Source organism: Zingiber officinale, chromosome 7B, assembly GCF_018446385.1.
Source record: "Zingiber officinale cultivar Zhangliang chromosome 7B, Zo_v1.1, whole genome shotgun sequence".
NCBI classification, from domain to species: Eukaryota; Viridiplantae; Streptophyta; class Magnoliopsida; order Zingiberales; family Zingiberaceae; genus Zingiber; species Zingiber officinale.
In genome coordinates this window covers 104,821,883-104,842,494 of record NC_055999.1, presented here as the reverse complement: position 1 = coordinate 104,842,494, position 20,612 = coordinate 104,821,883, and the positions used below count along the sequence as shown (strand labels likewise).

Genomic DNA, 20,612 nt, shown 5'->3' with positions numbered 1-20,612 from the left:
TAGTATGAGCTTGTCAGAGGAACATGTCTGACACCATACTGCTACAGTTCGAGCACCTCTCTGATGGGACGGTAGAACCTTCTGTCGTGAGATTCTGCGTATGGCTTGGTCGTTGAACATGCCTGTTGTCAGAAGATGTCTCCAAATGTCCCCTTGTCCTTGTCTCCTTTTTCCCCGAGCCGAGTGTCCCTCCGCTCGACAGGCATCGGTCCGACCGGGCGTAGGTATTGGTCCGACCGGGTGCTCGACTGAGACTGTTCCTTCATAGTATTCGCCTCGGCCGAGCGGGCTAGCCGCTCAGCCCAGAGATCCTGTTCACCATGAGCGTCGGAAACCCGACTCCCCGTCGGGTTGTCTTTGATTCCGCTTGGACCCGTTCGGCCGGTTGACCCTACTCTTCTCCGATCGATCGTTTGACTTTTGACCTCCACGTGGTGTTGACTCCCCTCAAAAGGGGGTCTCCTGTCTGTACATCCGGATCACTTGCCTCCCCTTCAAGTCTAGTCGAAGGAGGAGATTAGTCCGACTGACTGGACCGTTAGTTGAGCCGAGCGGTGTCTCCGCTCGGCGCCCACGGGGGTAGCTATAACGTCAGTCAACGCCAACATTCCTCGGATCTCTTCGAAGTCTGCGCCAATCTTCGACATTAAGGCCGGGCACGCGCTCATTAAATGCACCTAGTGGCTGGCTGCCACATGTCAATGCTGCCGTCATCGTACGGCGGTGGCGTCGCGGGCGACGAGACCGAGGCGTTTAAAATGGACGACCCGATGCGTGCTCCGGTTCCCGTGACCTGCATCCGACGGTGGAGGCCGCTCGGGCTCAGCCCTATAAAGCCTTCGCCTTCTCCGCCTTCTCCGCCTTCTCGCCGCATTTGTGTCTTCGCGTGTCCCGTAGCCTCCTTTGGCGTTTCAGTGCTCCGGTGATCTCGTTGCTACTTCTTCCGGCGACTCCGTGTTCCTCGTCAATCTCTATTCTTCTCTGTAAGGTTCTTCTTCTTTTCTATCTTTGGTTTTCTTTGCATTTCTTTCCCGAGTTTTGGTCCTCTGAGCGCTGTTCTCGTTAGTCATCCTCTTCTTTCTATTATCTGCCTTTTGTGATTTCGTCCGCTCGGACAATGGCCAGTTCTTCTCAACCCCAAGACCCAGCCCTCGGCCCATGGTATACCACCATGGAGTCGCGCTTCGATCGGCGTGACGCCGATATTCTGATGGATACTTTTGAAATCCCTTCTGATTTTGAACTTATCTTACCCTCCCCCTCCGCTCGGCCACACAAACGGCCGCGCGGAGCTTTCTGTGTTTTCTGCGACCAGTTCACAGCCGGTTTGCGATTTTCAATTCATCCCTTCATCGTTGAAGTTTGCAATTTTTTCGGCATTCCGCTCGGAAGCCTAGTCCCTAACACTTTCCGCCTTCTGTGCGGCATCGTCGTCTTGTTCAAAATCCACAACATTCCTCTCCGACCGGAGGTCTTCTACTATTTCTACTACCCTAAACAGTCCGAGCTGGGCACTTACATGTTCCAGGCTTGGCCCGGTTTAGTTTTCTTTAATAAACTGCCCTCTTCTAATAAGCATTGGAAAGAATATTATTTCTACCTCCGTCTTCCCGAGCGGGCCTCCTTACGAACCCAGTGGCAGATCGGATCGCCAACCTCCCCTGAGTTAAAAAGGTTCAAGACTCGACTGGAATATCTTCACGCTGCTAACATGCTAGCTGGTCCGAAGCTCAATATCAACAAATTTTTACCAGAAGGGGTGATGTACATATTTGGCCTGAGTCCGATCAGGACTCCCCTTCCGAGCGGCTTCGGTAAGAATTTTACTTGTACATTCGCCTTGATTGCTAACTGATTTCCTCCTTTTTCCTTTGCAGCGGACATTGTCTTGGAGTCCGTAATGGCCGGTATTCTGAAGAGGAAGGCGGCGGCGCTCGAGGCTGCAGCTGCCAAAGAGATGGAGCAACTGGGCATCACCCCTGTCGGCTCTAATGAAGGAGAGAGAGAGACGAATGAGGGGGAGTCGGCCGCTCAGGCTTCTCTCCCGGAGCCGACGGTTGGCATAACTTCGAGCCGAGGTCCTTCCGTCCGGGAGGAAGGCTCCGCTCGGGAGGAAGAGCGCCCTCTTCGACAAAAGAGGCGCCGAGTGGAGACACCCCTTCGATCGGCCACTTCCACTGTCCAGCCGTCCGAGCGGAACACTGCCGATTCTTGCGGCAAAGCCCCAGCGGTGGAGGCAATCTCGTCCGATCAGACCCCGTCCCAACTCGACACGTCGAGGTCGTGCCTGTCAGCGCCCTTCCGCCCGCTCCCCGCCAAGTCCAACGCTCGGCGATTTTGCCCCAGTTTTCTGCGCCGGCCTCCGATCCTTCACCATCTTCTGCCCAGACGACTCCCGATCGGCGCCACACCATCAGGGTCTCCCTGCATCTCCCCACCGAAGAGCTGATGGCCGAATCCGATCGGCCGACCGTGCCCGAGCACATGATCACCATGAAGGGGCCCCTAGCCGAAATGTGGGCCGACGCTCGGGCACGCGTCGCGATGATTCCCCTCAGTAATCTGGGCAACAGCCACATGCAGTAGGCCACTGGGGTAAGTATGTTTTCTTTGAAGTCTTTTACGTATTCTTTTCGATCGGCCATTGATGATCTTGCTTATGCCAGAGATGGGTAGAAGAGATCACCGTTTCTAACCGCCAGGCCATGGCGGACGCAGAACTAAAAAGGTTAAGGAGTTCAGGCGGCGCGCCCTCCCAGGGTCCTTCATATGCCGAGCTGCAGAAAGAGCTCAAAAAGACCCAAAATCTACTGGCGGCCGAGCAAAAGAAGACGGCCGATCAGGCCTACACTCTGGGAGAACTTGAAAGGCAGTTGAAGACGCTTGAGCGGAAGAAAAATCTCGCCACCGAGCGGAAGAAGACGGCAATCTCCGATCTGGAGAAGAAGAATGTCAAGGCTCGGGGTCTGGAGCAAAAGGTTAAGGAGCTGATGGATCAGCTGGCCGGCGAGAAGGCGACCCGATCGGACGTGGTGATGAAGCTTGAGGCTGCTTTGCAAGAACACCAGGCCGCCGCCGACGCCTCCCGAGCGGCCCTCAAAGAATACCAGGAGGCTGAACCAAGCCGGGTCGTCGCCTTGAGGCAAAATTACATCCGTTCGGTCGAATTCTCCGAAAAAGTATGCGAGCGTATGTATGCTGCTTTTGAGCTTGCTATGACGGCCACCACAACTTATTTGAAGTCCAAGGGTCATCTTCCCGAGTCCGTCCTCATCCCGGCCCAAGACCAAACGACGCTTTTCGGCACCATCCTAAAGGACATTTATGACTTCCTTGAGTAGAAGTTTTTATGTAATTCGGCCGCTCGGCCAAAAACTGTCCTTTTTTGTAATTCGGCCGCTCGGCCTTAATTCCCCTGTTTTCAATGAAAAATTTATCTACGTTGTGTGCCTTCTTTTTTACTTTACTTTGCATGCTTGTGGGTGATTGGTCGGAGCCTATGACACACAACTTAGCCAACTAGGCCTTACGAGCGGGCGTAGGTGACATTCGACTTGTCACTACTTTCCCTCGCCGCTTATCTTCAAACGTCTTTCGTTTCGGCCGGAGGGTTTATAGTCGCCGGCGCGACTCTCGATTTTTAACGTCGGAGCTCGACGGTCTTCCGGCCGGAGGGTTTATAGTCGCCGGCGCGACTCTCTATATTTAACGTCGGAACTCGACGGTCTTCCGGCCGGAGGGTTTATAGTCGCCGGCGCGAATCTCGATTTTTAACGTCGGAGCTCAACGGTCTTCCGGCCGGAGGGTTTATAGTCGCCTCTCGATTTTTAACGCCTGAGCTCGACGGTCTTCCGCCGGAGGGTTTATAGTCGCCTCTCGATTTTTAATGTCTGAGCTCGACGGTCTTCCGCCGGAGGGTTTATACTCGCCGACGACTCTCGATTTTTAACGCCTGAGCTCGACGGTCTTCCCCCGGAGGGTTTATAGTCGCCGACGCGCGCGACGGTCTTCCCACGGAGGGTTTATAGTCGCCGGCGCGACTCTCGTTCCTGAGCTCGACGGTCTTCCGCAGAGGGTTTATAGTCACCGACGCGACTCTCGATTTTAACATCTGAGCTCGACGGTCTTCCGGAGGGTTTATAGTCACCGACGTGACTCTCTATTTTTAACGTCGGAGCCTTCTTCCCAGCGAGGGTTTATAGTCGCCGCTGACTCGATTTTTAACGCCGGAGCTCGACGGTCTTCCGGCCGGAGGGTTTATAGCCGGCCGACTCGATTTTTAACGCCTGAGCTCGACGGTCTTCCGGCTGGAGGGTTTATAGTCGCCGGCGTGACTCTCGATTTTTAACGTCGGAGCTCGACGGTCTTCCGACCGGAGGGTTTATAGTCGCCGACGCGACTCTCGATTTTTAACGTCGGAGCTCGACGGTCTTCCAGCCGGAGGGTTTATAGTCGCCGACGCGACTCTCGATTTTTAACGTCGGAGCTCGACGGTCTTCCGGCTGGAGGGTTTATAGTTGCCGGCGCGACTCTCGATTTTTAACGTCGGAGCTCGACAGTCTTCCGGTTCGGCTGACGACGCCATACTTGCGCTAATTTTTTGATTTTTTTACTCCTGGATTTCAAGTATACAGCCGAACGGAAAGTATAAAGCATACATTACATTAGCGCACCTTTCACCCCGCCCGGTAAGGCTGGAGGTGGTTCGCGCTCCATGGTCGATCCAGTTGCCGTCCGTCTTCACCCTCCAGATAATAGGCACCCGAGCGGAGCTTTTCGATGACTTTGAAGGGGCCCGCCCAAGGAGCCTCTAGCTTGCCAACGTCCCCGACCGGCTTTACTTTCTTCCACACTAGGTCGCCGACCTGGAACGCTCTAGGGATCACGCGTCGGTTGTAGTTCTGCTTCATTCTCTGCCGGTACGCCATCATCCGAATGGACGCCTTGGCTCGCTCTTCGTCGATGAAGTCCAATTCCAGCTGCCTTCGCTCGGCGTTGTCATTATCATAGTTCTGGATCCGGACGGACTCTATACCTACTTCAACTGGGATAACCACTACGCCGCCGTATACCAAATGGAATGGCGTGACGCCCGTTCCCTCCTTTGGGGCCATGCGGATAGCCCATAGGACGCCCGACAGCTCGTCCACCCAGCTTCCTCCCATATGGTCGAGCCGAGCCCGAAGAATGCGAAGAATCTCACCATTGGCTACTTCGGCTTGACCATTGCTCTGGGGATAAGCCACGGAAGTAAAGTGTTGTTCGATGCCATAACTTTTGCACCATTCTTAGAGCTGCTTCCCGGCGAACTGTCGCCCGTTATCATATATGAGCCGGCGAGGAATACCGAACCGACAGATTATATGCTGCCAGATAAACTTTTTGACCATCTGCTCGGTGATCTTGGCCAGTGGCTCGACCTCCACCCATTTAGAGAAGTAGTCGACCACCACCAGTAGAAACTTCTGCTGACCGGTAGCCATAGGGAACGGACCCACGATATCCATTCCCCACTGATCGAACGGACAAGACACTGTAGATGCCTTAATTTCTTCCGCCGGTCGGTGGGAGACGTTGTGGTACTTCTGGCAGGAGAGACACGTCGCGACGGTCCGAGCTGCATCTGCTTGTAGGGTTGGCCAGAAGTACCCGGCCAGCAGGATCTTCTTAGCCAGCGATCGTCCGCCCGGATGTCCTCCGCACGATCCTTGGTGCACTTCATGAAGGATGTACTCCGAGCTTACGCACTTCAAAAGTGGGCGGGAGAAAGCCTTTTTGTAGAGTTGGTCTCCAACGAGTGTGAACCGACCGGCTCTCCTCCTCAATAGTTGTTCTTCCTCCCGATCGGACGGTGTCGCACCCGAGCGTAAAAACTCCATGATGGTTGTCCTCCAATCGCTCGGAAATGAGAGGCCCTCCATCCGGTCAATGTGTGCCACCAAGGATACTTGCTCGATTGGCTACTGGATGATGACCGGCGATATTGAACTTGCGAGCTTGGCTAACTCATCAGCCGCCTGGTTCTCCGCTCGGGGTATCTTCTGGATAATGACTTCTCTGAAATGGGCCTTGAGTTTTTCGAAGGCCTCAGCGTATAGCTTGAGCCGAGCATTGTTAATCTCAAAGGTGCCCGAGAGCTGCTGGGCGTCCAGCTGGGAGTCTGAATGGATTGTCACCCGACCGGGTCCTACATGCCGGGCTTCCTGCAAGCCGGCTATGAGGGCCTCATACTCCGCTTCATTATTTGTGGCTTTGTAGTTTAGCCGAACGGATAGGTGCATCCATTCTTCTTGGGGAGAAAGTAATAGCACACCAATCCCGCTCCCGAGCCGAGTAGATGATCCGTCCATAAATATTTTCCACATAGCTTCGGGCTCGGGATTTTGCACTTCGGTAACAAAATCTGCTAAGGACTGCGCCTTTATCGCCGATCGGGGTTGATACTGAATGTCAAATTCACTCAACTACGTTGTCCATTTGATGAGCCACCCAGACGCTTCTAGATTCAACAATACTCTTCCCAATGGGCTATTCGTCCGGACGATGATTGTATGTGCCAGGAAATAAGGAGGAAGTCTCCGAGCGACGAGGATCAAAGCAAAAGCCAGCTTCTCGAGCCTAGTGTAGCGGGATTCAGCATCTTTTAAAATATGGCTCAAGAAGTACACGGGTTGTTCTTCACCGCTCGTCCTCACTAATGCCGAGTCGACTGCCCACTCGGTTGAAGATAAATAAATACAGAGCGGCTCACCTACAACTGGCTTGGCTAATACGGGCAAGGAGTTCAGGTATGTCTTCATCTCTTCGAACACCCGGTCGAATTCCTTGTCCCAATGAAACTTAGTAGCTTTGCGCAGGATCTTGAAAAAAGGGAGGCTCCGGTCGGCAGTCTTGGAGATGAATCTTGACAACACAGTTATCCAACCGGCCAGGCGTTGTACTTCCCTCAGATTTCTCGGAGGCGGCATATCTTGCAATGCTTTTACCTTGCTGGGATTTGCCTCTATGCTCCGCTCGGTCACTATATAGCCCAAGAAACGCCCACCTTTTGCTCCGAACAGACATTTCTGAGGATTCAGCTTGACTCCATACTTCCTCACCGTTCGGAAGGTCTCCTCCATGTCCGCAAAAAGATCAGCCGCTCGGACAGACTTGATGAGAATATCATCCACGTACACTTCTAAATTGTGTCCGATCTGCTCTTTGAATACTTTGTTCATCAAGCGCTGGTAAGTTGCTCCTGTGTTCTTCAATCCGAACGACATTACATTGTAGCAGTAAGTGCCGTCGGCTGTGACGAAACTAAACTTTTCTTGATCTTCTCGGGCGAACGGCACCTGATGGTAGCCCTGATAGGCATCTAGCATGCATATTAACTCGCGCCCGGCTGTGGAGTCCACCAGTTGATCAATCCTGGGTAGAGGGTAGAAATCCTTTGGGCATGCTTTGTTGAGATCCCTGAAATCGATGCAAACCCTCCACTTGTTGCCCGGCTTGGAGACTAGCACTACATTTGCGAGCCAGCTCGGGAACTGAACCTCCCTTATATGGCCGGCCTCCAAGAGCTTCTCAACCTCCGCTCGGATTATGGCGTTCTGTTCGGCGCTGAAGTCCCTATTCCTTTGCTTCATCGGCCGAGCGTCCGGTCGGACGTGAAGCTCATGCTGTGCTATACTCGGCGAAATTCCCGACAGCTCATGCGTCGACCAAACGAAGACGTCGCAGTTTCTCTGGAGACATTTGATCACCTCCTTTTTCTGGCTTGCCTCCAGATCGGCCGCAACGAACGTGGTAGCCTCCGATCGGGTCGGGTGGATCTGCACCTCCTCTTTTTCTTCATAGACCAAAGAGGGTGGTTTTTCGGTTAAGGCGTTCACCTCGATCCGTGGCGTCTTCCGCGCGGAATTAGCTTCCGCTCGGACCATTTCGACGTAGCATCGCCGAGCCGCCAGCTGGTCACCTCGCACTTCTCCAACTTCATCTTCAACCAGGAACTTGATTTTCTGGTAGAAGGTGGAGACGGCCGCTCGGAACTCACTGAGCGCCGGTCGCCCCAGGATAACATTGTATGTTGAGGGAGAGTCGACCACGACGAAGTTGGCGGTCCGCATCTTTCTGAGCGGCTCTTCTCCCATTGAAATAGCCAGTCGGACTTGCCCGACCAGTAGAACTTCATTGCCCGTAAACCCGTAGAGGGGGGTTGTCATGGGCAACAACTTGGCTTGATCGATTTGCAGTTGGTCAAAAGCCTTTTTGAATATGATGTTGACCGAACTGCCTGTATCAATGAAAATGCGGTGAATAGTATAATTAGCTATTACCGCTTTGATAATGAGGGCGTCGTCATGTGACACTTCGACTCCCTCCAGGTCCCTGGGCCCGAAACTGATTTCTGGCCATCTCGCCCGTTCCTGACTGCAGGCGACCGCATGGATCTGGAGCTGCCTGACACTTGCCTTCCTTGCTCTGTTGGAGTCTCCTCCGGTCGGCCCGCCAGCTATTATGTTGATTTCGCCGCGGGACGTGTTACTTCTATTTTCTTCCTCTTGTGCGGGCGGCCTAGGTCGCTCCTTAGATACCCGGGCATTGTTCTCGTGCCTCTGAGGATGATACCGCTCGGGAGACTGTCGTCGATCGGTTTCACGGTGTCGCTGTCGCCTGTCGGATGATGGCGATCGATGGTGGCCACTCCGGGGAACAGGGTGGGCGATCAGGGGAAGGCTTCGGCAATCTCTTGTGTTACATGTGTCGGTCCGGTGGAACGAACAAAACATGGGGGTCCATACCTTCTTTTTTTTGTTTGGGCCAATCGGCGGATACCTCCTGGATGGCGTGGATCTTGCATGTTGCTGAGGGCGGGCTGCTTCAGCTCGCGGTCCTCTGGGCGACTGGTGGCCAGTGAGCGGCTTCCTCTCGGCAGGGGCTAGCCGCTCGGTTGGAGCTTCTTTCCTTCGGGCCGCCTGGGCTTCCTCCACATTAATGTATTCATTGGCCCAGTGTAACATATGATCATAGTCTCGGGGCGGCTTTCGAATAAGTGATCGGAAGAAGTCACCGTCCACGAGGCCTTGCGTAAACGCATTCATCATTGTCTCTGAGGTGGCCGTTGGAATATCCATGGTCACCCGGTTGAACCGCTGGATGTAAGCTCGGAGCGGCTCCCTGGGCTCTTGTTTGATGGCAAACAGACTGACACTGGTCTTCTGGTAACGCCGACTACTCACAAAATGATGGAGAAATGCGACACGAAACTCTTTAAAGCTGGTGATGGATCCGTCCGGCAGCCTCTGGAACCATCGTTGCACCCATCCCGAGAGGGTGGTAAGAAACACTCGGCATTTCACTCTATCTGTGCATTGATGTAGTGTAGCTGTGTTGTCGAACTTACCCAGATGGTCATCCGGGTCGGTGGTTCCGTTGTATTCCCCGATCGCCGGGGGCACATAATGCTTTGGCAGAGGGTCCCGCAGGATAGCCTCTGAGAATTGCCGGTTGATACGCTCGGGGGAGGCGTCCGTTCGGGGAGCCTTGCGTTTTCTGTTGTCTCGCACGGGCTCCTCGTCGGATGAAGATCCTCGATCACGGTTAGCTGTTGCGACTTCAGGAGGCGTACGAAAAAAGGCCCGATGAAATGGAACGGTGGCAGGCGGTGCCTCCGCTCGGCCTCCTGACGCTGACGTCGCATGTTGCTCCAGCCGCTCGGCTTGCGCCTTCTGTTTCTGTTGCTCCACAAGCTTAGCTGCTCTTGCCTCGATTAGAGCGTCGAGCTCCTCCTGGGAGAGCATCACGGTGTGCTGTCGTCCAGCTTCGTCCATCTATTCCGCTCGGATGCAGGTGCGTTTCCACAGACGACGCCAACTTGATCATGTCCGAACGCTGAATTGACGGACACTGGGCACGTGGCGCTCTTCCAACCGATGAGGTAGATCTCTGACCGGCCGTATGGATCCCCGACAAACCTGCAAAGAAGTCGGGTCGGGAAGGGGTTCCCGGCGACGACCCTCCGACGCTCAAGTCAGACAAGAGGAAAATGATAGTGGCTTCGAAGATGTGAGATCGCGTGATTGCGTACCTTCGCCGAAGTCTGAGGGCTCTTATATAGAGCTGTGGGGAGGCGTATGCACACCTACCGAGGCGTACACGTGTCCTTTACCATACCGTAGTATGAGCTTGTCAGAGGAACATGTCTGACACCATACTGCTACAGTTCGAGCACCTCTCTGATGGGACGGTAGAACCTTCTGTCGTGAGATTCTGCGTATGACTTGGTCGTTGAACATGCCTGTTGTCAGAAGATGTCTCCAAATGTCCCCTTGTCCTTGTCTCCTTTTTCCCCGAGCCGAGTGTCCCTCCGCTCGACAGGCATCGGTCCGACCGGGCGTAGGTATTGGTCCGACCGGGTGCTCGACTGAGACTGTTCCTTCATAGTATTCGCCTCGGCCGAGCGGGCTAGCCGCTCGGCCCAGAGATCCTGTTCACCATGAGCGTCGGAAACCCGACTCCCCGTCGAGTTGTCTTTGATTCCGCTTGGACCGGTTCGGCTGGTTGACCCTACTCTTCTCCGATCGGCCGTTTGACTTTTGACCTCCACGTGGTGTTGACTCCCCTCAAAAGGGGGTCTCCTGTCTGTACATCCGGATCAAGGTGGATCAACCAAAGTCCATACTTGGCTAGTGTACATGGATTCTATTTTGGATATCATGGCCTCTAACCATTTCTCATAATCTGGGCCCTGTACAGCTTCCTGATAAGATGTGGGCTCGTTGAGACCACTAGCATTGCATCACCGTTGTCAGACAAGAGAAAAGAATATCTCTCAGGTTGACGACGGGTCCTATCAAATCTACGTAGAGCTTGTGCTACTTGAACAGATTGTTATTCCACAACTTCTTACGGTGTAACAAAATAATGATCCACAACATCTTGTGGTACCTGTTCAATTTCCATCAAGGCGTCGATGCTAGTTTATGTATCTTAAATTTCTTTAAGATTGACTTCACTCCCACTAATTTTTCTAGAAATAAATTCTCTTTCCAGAAAGACACCAGTTCTAGCAACAAACACCTTGTCTTGTCTGGAATGTTGACCGCATCTCCCTGACCCGGATGGTGAGCTGTCTTCTGTGTTGACCAAGTCGTCAGAAGTCCTCTAATAAATAGTACATGCAGTCAGTGATCGGGTTGTCCCGATCCCTAGTACCTCGATGCTTGAGGCGGGTCCCATGAATATATAAGTAGTCGAAAAATAGTAGAATAACGAAATGCACGAATAATGAGTACGATAACGTACTTTGGCCCCGAGGGGCACCCTCTGGTGGAAGGTGAGCTGGTCATGATGTTGGGTCTGATGACGCGGAGTGGGGCGCGACATGGATCCTGAAGATGGCACGTGACACGCAGGTCGAAATATGAATCTAACAGCGGCACGTAGGCCGCAATATAACACACAATAACGGCTTATAGGCCGGCTAGTGACAATGGCACACAATCGTAATATGGCTCGATGGCAGGAAACACAGCAAATGACCGGAAGGCTAAATCAGACACCGACTCAGTGTCGAAAGTGCACGATAGCGCAAATCAGAGGGTGATCATGACTATGCAATCGGCGAATGCAGATTGGAGGCAGTAACCACTGATGGCAGCGCGAAGTCAACAATCACTGGTGGCGGCGACGACGAAAGGAGCTGTTGACGAGATGAGGAGAGGGAGAGTCCACTGAAAAGGGGGAGAGCGGCGAGGCAGTGCTGGTCGCGATATGTGGTGGCATAGGCAGTGTCGATCGTGAAGCACAAGGAAGAAAAAGAGGCAGCCGGCCTCGAAGACGGTCAGAGTCGGAGGCGGCGGTATGCTCCCCGCGGTGGTGATAGCATGAAGAGGCCATGACACACGGAGTGGAGCAATGGGAGTGGCGTCGGGGTCATCGGCTGGTATCAGCGCTATTAAGGCTCTGCAAGAGTGGAGAAGTGGTGGCCGGAGACCTTTGCCGGCGAGAGGAGAGGGAGATAAGAGAAGGCGGCGCTCTCTCCTTCCTCCCCATGGCGGCGGACCCAAAAACCACGAAGCCCCATCCTCTCTTCTCTGGTGAACAGTATTCATTTTAAAACCAAATCCTCAAATCATGAAATGACCCAAATGCCCTCCCTTCCACCTCCCCTTATCTCCTCACCGCATCAGTTTGTTTATGAGAGAGAATCTATTACAGTAGTTTGTTATTGAGTTATCGAACGTTACCCTTATGTTGCACTACTGTATGAGTCTGACATATCCTTACACAGTCCATATATGGATCTGACATATCCTTATCAAATCTAATTTATGAGTATGAAGTACTCATTTATATATATTATCCTTATCAAATCCAATATATGGATCTGACATAATGCGGGTGCGTAATGACTAATTTATAGAAAAAATGTGAAGGGTTTAAAAAACCCTAAAATATTAAGCAACATTAAATGGTGTTCATGACATTCTTTAAATATTAATGGTTGGGGTTGGAGTAACAATCGATACAAACATACATGATTTAAATTCTCACATGGGAAGCATCTCCGGCTCCGTCCAGGAGCACGGTGCGGTATTCTGGTACTGCATCGACGTAGCATGTAGATCAACCGACCACATCGCCCTCATCGCAGAGTAACTTGTCAAGCTCTAGCCAAACCAGATCTTTCCTGCAGCAATCGAAAGCACGAGCAGAGTCAGGTCTTTTTGACTGGTTTTGCTTTTACCTCCTCTGTTTCAGTGTTTCTTCCATCGCCCAGGCCATACCATGCGACGAAGTCGTCCTCGATGCACTGGTCGTCGTTGCCGAGCCCCAGAGGAAGAACCCGCTTCGCGCCTTGCTCGGCGAGGATTCGATCCACGTCTATACCGATCTGAATCGAGCCACAAGCACAGAAACATTATTTGTCTAATTAAGTACTCGCAAGTGCTTAAGGAGCAAGATGTGTAACCTTGTTGTACTGCTTGTACTGCGTGCTTCCCAGTGCGAAAACTGCGTATTGGAGGTTGTCCAAGTAGACGTTCTTCTCTTTCGCCAGCTCGCAAAACCATTTGCAGAACCTCGCGGCGTTGTCGGTCGGTTCACCATCGCCGCAGCTGGAATTCAACAGTACAGCCAAGTTCGAAAATGGAGATCGATTAATCACGAGAAAGAGATCGATTGTGGTGATTGGAGCTAGTTTAGGGTCTAGACTGACGTACGTTGCCAAGAAGAACAGTGCGAGAGTCTCTTTCTTCAACTTTTCTTCGTACTCGTGGTTTTCGATTGCATAATCATCCTAAACAATCGACAAGACAACAGACAGAGAAGGAGATTCTTAGGGGAAGCAAACTTGCAGTTCGTGGATTGAACTCGCGAGACTCACCAGATCAACGACTTTGAAGACGGCCTTCTTGTAGCGCGCATTGGCTTCCTCCGCCAGAGTCTGCTCGAAGCTCGAAGTTTTTAGATCAAAAGCATCGGAACACACCTTGCTTAAGTGACTGCAGAATGCAGAGATTGCGCGCGAAGGAGTACTGACCTTGGCGAACCTCTCGGCGGTCCCCGTCTGCGAGCCGAAGAGCAAAGTTACCTTCCTTTTCCCCTCGTCGACGTGATTATCTACTCTGTTCTTGATCCTCTTCGGCTGCTTCTTAGCCGGCGCTGCCGCCGCCGGGGTCGCTTCTTTGCTGCAGGCCGTTCTCTTCCAGAAAAGTAGGAACGCCGCTAAACAGCCGACTAAGACGGCCGCCTCCATGAGCCTTGGGAGAAGCTCCGGCGCGTCGAACTTGCACTGCAGAATTGCCGACATGATATCGAGAGAGAGAGGAAACTTGCACCTAGCTCCGATCCTTCTCCTTGTTCTCCTCTCCCTTTAAGTAATCTGTCAAATATAATGTAGGGAGTCGTCGGACGACGGTCCCACAGACAACCATACAATTGGACTGTTGGCTAAACAACAAAATTAAACGAGCAGCAGCGGTTCCATTCGGGAGTCGCGTGAACAAAAGATACGACGCGGCAATTTGCTGAATGACGTACTTCTATATTTATTAAATCATATATCTCACCTTTCTATTCGGAAAAAAAAAAATCATAAGGGCGTTTTAATATTTTTGGAATTATCGAGTTGCCATCCCACTTGAGTTTTTATCCAAAGTCGTTCCACCGCCTTATAAATCTAATTTTATAGCGGTTTCAATACGGGAAAAAAAACAAAAGACTTCCAGGTTAAAATTATTATGAGCCTTCGAAAAATATTTAAATTAAATTTTTTTTACCCTTAAATTAAATCATTATGGATTTCATCCCTAATTAATTATAAATCTATAAACGAGCTTCCATCTATATATTGTGCATCCATGATTCAAGTCGAGTTAAAAGTTACGATCTTTCAAAGTTTTAGATTTAACATTCACGTTATAACAACTATGATTTCGTAGTGGCCACACCGTGAATGTTAAACACTAGATTTTAAGATGTCATAATTTTTTACTCGAGTTAAATCATGAGATATACAGTATATCAAATAGTAACTCATTCAGAAATCTACAACTGGTTATTGGTTGAAACTCATAGCAACCCGATTTTAGCTCAAAAAATTATTGTTTAAAGGCTTTTCAAATACTCCAACCAATTTTAGTCTTAATTTTTTTTTGTTAATGTTGTAGTAGCTACATAATCATAGCTATTATAACTGTGTCAACTTAGTTATAGCAGTTATAGTTTTGTAGTTACTACAATATGCCCAATCAATTTAGGATTTAGGAGGGAGATATAGATATGATAATGATGAAAATAATACTAGATGACAGTTGTATTATTTTACAGGAGAATGAGGTACCATTTTAATAAAATATTAAAGTGGAGTGTCTTTTGACTATTTAAAAAAAAACATCCTTTTGAAATTTCCCCCTTTTTATACACGTTTAAAATCTTAAAAAACTAACTACTTTTTATAAGATTTTGCAAATATAATTTCTCTCTTTTAAAAAAATAAAATTATTTAAATTTTTAACTAAATATACAATTGAATCAAAATTAAACGATATGATTATACTTGATGCGCCTCGCAGTCCTTGTCCTAGTAGTTCTTGTAGACCTGCTTTACAAGGGTCCATGCCAGATAGCCAAAAGACATGACTTGAAGACACAACCCAAGAAGATCAAGTCTTTCCGGAAAGACTAAATGATCATGGCTTCGGAAAGATGGCGGCTTGGGAACAACTCATTTAGGTACATCCCCAGAAAGACTAAGTGAACATGGCTTTGGAAAGATGGCGGCTTGAGAATAACCTCTTTGGGTATATCCCCGGAAAGACTGAGTGCTCATGCTTTGGAAAGATTACGGCTTGGGAACAGACCTTTTGGGTACATCTCCAAAGAGACTAAGTACTCATGGCTTCGGAAAGATGACGACTTGGAAACAACACTTTTGGGTATATCTTTGGAAAGACTAAGTGCTCATGGCTTTGAAAAGATGAGGGCTTGTGAACAACCCATTTAAGTACATCCCCATAAATCTAAAGTGCTCATGGCTTTGGAAAGATGACGGTTTGAGAACAACCCCTTTGAGTACATCTACGAAGAGACTAAGTCCTCATAGCTTTGGAAGTGTGTGGACTGAAAAGTGCAAGGACTCAGAAGTGGATGGACTTGGAATTTCGGGGACTTGAAAGTATATGGACTTGGAAGTTCGTGGACTCAGAAGTTCGTGGACTCAGAAGTGCATGGCTTGGAAATAACCTCTTTGGGTATATCCCTGGAGCGGTCTAGCAGTTAGAAAGCTCGAACACAAAAGTAGCAGTCTACCGGTCTTGGTCAACCAGCACGGATAAAAATTCACACAGGTACCTTCTTAGGTAAACCTCTTTCAGTTCTTTCTCATCATAGTTAATTGATATCATAAGAGCATCCCTGGTAAGGAATGTCCTCAGCTCATCATCCATGTCGTTAGAACATTCCCTCATGAGAATATTGTTATATCTGAGAGATGTCCTAAGATAATCACTTTATGGTTTACACCTATTTATTAGATAAATAAAAAATCACTATTTGAGTGTGCATTGCTTATACAAATGATTGGATCTTAAACTCATTTACTGAACATCCGCAATACAAATTAGAGTATAAGAAAACTTGTAATTGGATCACAAATAGTTAACATTTCTACATATGTAATTATGAATGTATTAAAAGATTCTCTAGTTGATGAATTGATGAGATCGAAGATCATCGATTCTATAAGACTAACACGTGTTATACTTCTTAGTTTATCCAAACAGTTGTTCTTCACTGGTTAGAGACATTAGGATATCGAGAATTAAATGTGGATGCTAGTTATGGTAACTAGATCATTGGAGTGACTTTCTATGAGATTTCATATGGTTCTCTACATATACAGATATGTCAATGAAGATCTCATTGCAGCTCGAGTGCAAGTTTCCTTCGACTTGAGGTATTAAAGTCACCTTGGTCATGGAGACTTATACTTTGACATCTTAAGCAAGCATCTCCGTAGAGGTGTGAACCTAGGATGATTGGGTATAAGTCTAAGTACCCGAAAGTATTTGAATAGCTAACAAAGAATTCACCACTCCTTACAAGGAGATGTATACCTTATGGCCACTTGTCAGGATTATTACTTAAAAATCTTTGGTGAAAACATCACATATTAAGAGTATGATACTCTTGAAAACATATCTGAGTAATTTGAATCTACAGAATGAGAAATTATTACTTGGGCTAGGTATGATGTAGTTAGTCTAGTGAGAACTGACACATAGACCATATTCTAAACCAAGTGATTATAAGATGAGTGAAGGAATGAGACACAACTAATTGTAGCTGTTGAAAGGTTCAAAAGTGATTCTAGAATCAACCATTTGATTTTTATATTAATTGAGGATCATTGTGGCAAAAAGGCGAATAAGCTCGCCCCCAGCGCCCCCGCCAACCCGTCCCAAGGCCAACACGGAGGAGATAAATCACGGACGCCTACTAGCCTTTGGAATAGTGACTAGCACATGATATATTACTACGTGGCACTCATGATTGATTCATAATTAATTAGGGGTGTAAACGAATTAAATCAAGCCGAATATGAAGAAAAATCTAAGGCTCCAATTCAGCTCGATTTAGTTATATTCGAGTTCGAGCTCGATTCAAAGGTTGAAAAGTTTGAAATTTTTGGCTTGAATTTGGCTCGAACTATTACTAAAAAATAAGTACTTGAAAGGCTCAAAATTTATTTATTTAATATATAATTATATTATATTAATAAAATATTAAGGCTCACGAGCGACTCACAAATTATCGAACTAAATAATTTGTGCTTGAGTTCGGCTCGAAAAAAATTCGAACATGTTCGAGTTCGGCTCGAAAAAAATTTGAACATGTTCGAGTTCGGCTCGAATTCAATAAGTTCAAATACAAATCAAATATTTATTGAGTCAGCTGAAAAAGCTTGCAAACCGGCTCGATTCATTTACACCCCTATAATTAATAGTGAATTATGGACGACCAATATAACCGAAAACCTATTGGGTCACACGCACTATAAGTTTATCCAAATGACTTAAAACGAGTTTGAGAATTAAATTCTTAAATCAAGAGAGACTAAATTTGGTTGGACCAAATGAAGGGAAAATATGCAAGATATTTTATCGGAATGGAAGTATGGATGGATCACATCTTTTGAAGACAAGTTGTGCCCTCCTTGGTTTAATTATAAATCAAATTTGTTTGATTTTAATTAAAAGAGGTTTGGTTATTGAACCAAGTGGTTTGGTTTTGAACCAACTTAGTTTGATATTGAACCAAACTTAAGGTTAATGATATGGGTTGCAGATTAATGGATATGGGTTTTGGACTTGTTCCTCTAACCCGATAAGAGATTTATATATTGGTATTGATTGGAGAAAAATTAATAATCTGATTAGAAACCTAAATGTTAGATTTTTAATTCTTCTCCTTTCTCTTCTCCTTGTCGTCGTCGACACCACCCACTGCCCCTCCGGCTAGCAACTTTTTGCCGGCCAAAAAGACACCGGAGCATAAGTGCTCTAGCTGTGGATAGCCTCCTAGACGCGTACGAACAGTAACAAGGAGTTGTTTTCTCGCGCACCGTCATCGCCCCTTGCTCCACCTGATGGGCATGCCGTTGGTTACCCTTCATCCAGTGGTAACTTGCTGGCCTTCGGACCCCTTTCCATCGATTGTACCATCGCCAACAATGAAGAAACCCCACAAACAACATCGATTATCGTTGTCGTTCATCTCTTTTCATTGTCGCTATTTTGCTTCAGCACTGGACACGAATAGAGCCTTGATCCTTCTCTCGGATCATGTTGTCTCCAAGCATTGGCTAGTATTGAAGACGAAGACAAGGCTTGTGGCTTTCCAAAGTCGTCTTGAAGAGTTCTCGGCATGGATACATACAAATAGAGGTAAGGCTTCGGGAGCATTGCTTGGATGATGTCATTCCCACTCCATGTCATACACAAGGTATAACTAGTTAAATTTAATTCAGTAAATTTTATTTTATGATCATGTTTCTATAGATGTATCTTCATATGTGTGTATCGTAATAAAGTAATTTATTATTATTTTTATTTCTACTGCACATGTTTATGAAACATATTTTAGCACACATCCACATCGGACTCCCTAAAAAATATCTCCCTTAAACTCTAACCCCTTGATAGCCATCATTTGATCATTATATTTTGATTTATATAGACATACTTTTTAATATTTTCATGTGTTAATTTCATATTAATATCATATTTCATGAGTTGTATTCATTTGTGGACTTAATTGTAAATTATATCATATTTGTGGTATTTGATGCTAATATTTCGATATATTCTTTGTAGGCATCAAAAGTGTTGGTGCAACCTTAGGTCAAGGTTGACCTGGTTGACCCGACTCGAGTTGACCTGACTCGAGTTGTATTTTGATGTTTGACGAGAATAGAAAAGTTGTATCTTGATGTTTGACAAGAATACAAACTTGGGAGATTGTGGGTGCAACCTTTGGTCAAGGTTGACCTGGTTGACCCAACTTGAGTTGACCTGACACGGGGAAAAGTCCAAGCAGGGAGCTTGGCACGGGAAAAGACACGGAAAAGTCCAAGTATGGAGACTTGGCACGGAAAAGTCCAAGCAGGGAGCTTGGCACGGGAAAAGCCCAAGTATGGAGATTTGGCACGGAAAAGTCCAAGTATGGAGACTTGGCACGGAAAAGTCCAAGCAGGGAGATTGGCATTGGAAAAGACCAAGCAGGGAGCTTGGCACGGGAGAAGTCCAAGTATGGAAGCTTGGCATGGGAAGTCGGAGAGGGCTCGGCAGCTCGTTCTCCGGACTAGGTCAGAGAGGACTCGGTAGCTCGTTCTCTGGACCGGATGAAGTCGGAGAGGGCTCAGTAGCTCGTTCTGCAGACTAGGTCAGAGAGGGCTCGGTAGCTCGTTCTCTGGACCGGACGTGGAAGTCGGAGAGGGCTCGGTAGCTCGTTCTCCGGACTAGGTCAGAGAGGGCTCGGTAGCTCGTTCTCCAGACTAGGTCAGAGAGGGCTCGGTAGCTCGTTCTCTGGACTGGATGAAGTTGGAGAGGGCTCGGTAGCTCGTTCTCTGGACTAGGTCAGAGAGGGCTTGGTAGCTCGTTCTTTGGACCGGACTTGGAAGTCGGAGAGGGCTCGGTAGCTCGTTCTCCGGACTAGGTCAGAGAGGGCTCGGTAGCTCGTTCTCTAGATCAGAAAGGCTTTAGGGTTTAAGGCTGGGAAATTGGATCGGTCTGCAGACCGATCCAGTGATACACTGGGTCATCTGATCGATCTGGTGACCGATCAGTAACCAAACAGATTGGGAGAAGGAATGGCCTGATCGGTCCACAGACCGATCAGGGCTCTGGCAACCAACTCTCTGTGAGAGTTGGGATCGGTCTGGGGACCGATCAGACTAGGGCCTGATCGGTCCACAGACCGATCAGAGATCGCGGCAACAACTCTCTGTGAGAGTAGGGATCGGTCTGGGGACCGATCAGCCTAGGGCCTGATCGGTCCCCTGACCAATCAGAGCCATCCTGGACCGATCAGGGTGGAGCCTGATCGGTCCAGGTCTAGCCGTTGAGACACAACGGCTAGATTTCTTCTTTCTTCTTCTTCGCAGGTTCATATAAATCAAGGGCCTCTATAGTAGAGTACACTTCTAGTTCTTGCTCTTCCTCCTTACTGCGATTTGAGCTTTGCTGAGCTCCTCTTTGCTGAAGCTTCGTGTGAGCTTCCCTCGACTGGTTGATCAGCTGCTGTTGGCATCATCCGTGAAGTTGCTGCTTCATCAACGGACTCCAGTCGACGAGAAGAAGGCAAGTAAACTTGGTAGAGTGTATTTACATTCATATTATCCATTGTTTCTTACTTTATTTCTTGTACTCCTTTATTGCTGTTGCAAAAGAGATTGTGGCGAGGTTTCTCCACCCAGAAGAAGTATTTATTAGCCGGTTTTCTGGGGTCTCATCCACCGACGGATTGATAGGATTCGTCCACCTTACGGACACGCCGAGGAGTAGGAGTATCATCTCCGAACCTCGTTATATCGTCGCGTTTGAGGTTTGATCTTCTCTACTTTC

At 48.5% G+C, this 20,612-nt stretch overlaps 1 protein-coding gene across 2 annotated transcripts; it reads right to left on the bottom strand.

Moving 5' to 3' along the window:
- Nucleotides 1-12,456: 12,456 nt before the first annotated feature.
- LOC122004015 (NADPH--cytochrome P450 reductase 1-like) lies at nt 12,457-13,855 on the bottom strand. Of its 2 annotated transcripts, XM_042558965.1 has the most exons (6): nt 13,529-13,855; nt 13,373-13,432; nt 13,209-13,285; nt 12,959-13,103; nt 12,774-12,880; nt 12,457-12,676 (listed from the first exon to the last, which is right to left on the bottom strand). In XM_042558965.1, the coding sequence occupies exons 1-6, from the start codon at nt 13,796-13,798 to the stop codon at nt 12,613-12,615; spliced, it is 723 nt and encodes a 240-aa protein (XP_042414899.1). In that variant the 5' UTR covers nt 13,799-13,855; the 3' UTR covers nt 12,457-12,612. The 2 variants fall into 2 exon arrangements, with proteins under 2 accessions (XP_042414899.1, XP_042414898.1); XM_042558964.1 differs by lacking the exon at nt 12,457-12,676 and having other exon boundaries at nt 12,684-12,880.
- Nucleotides 13,856-20,612: the final 6,757 nt, after the last annotated feature.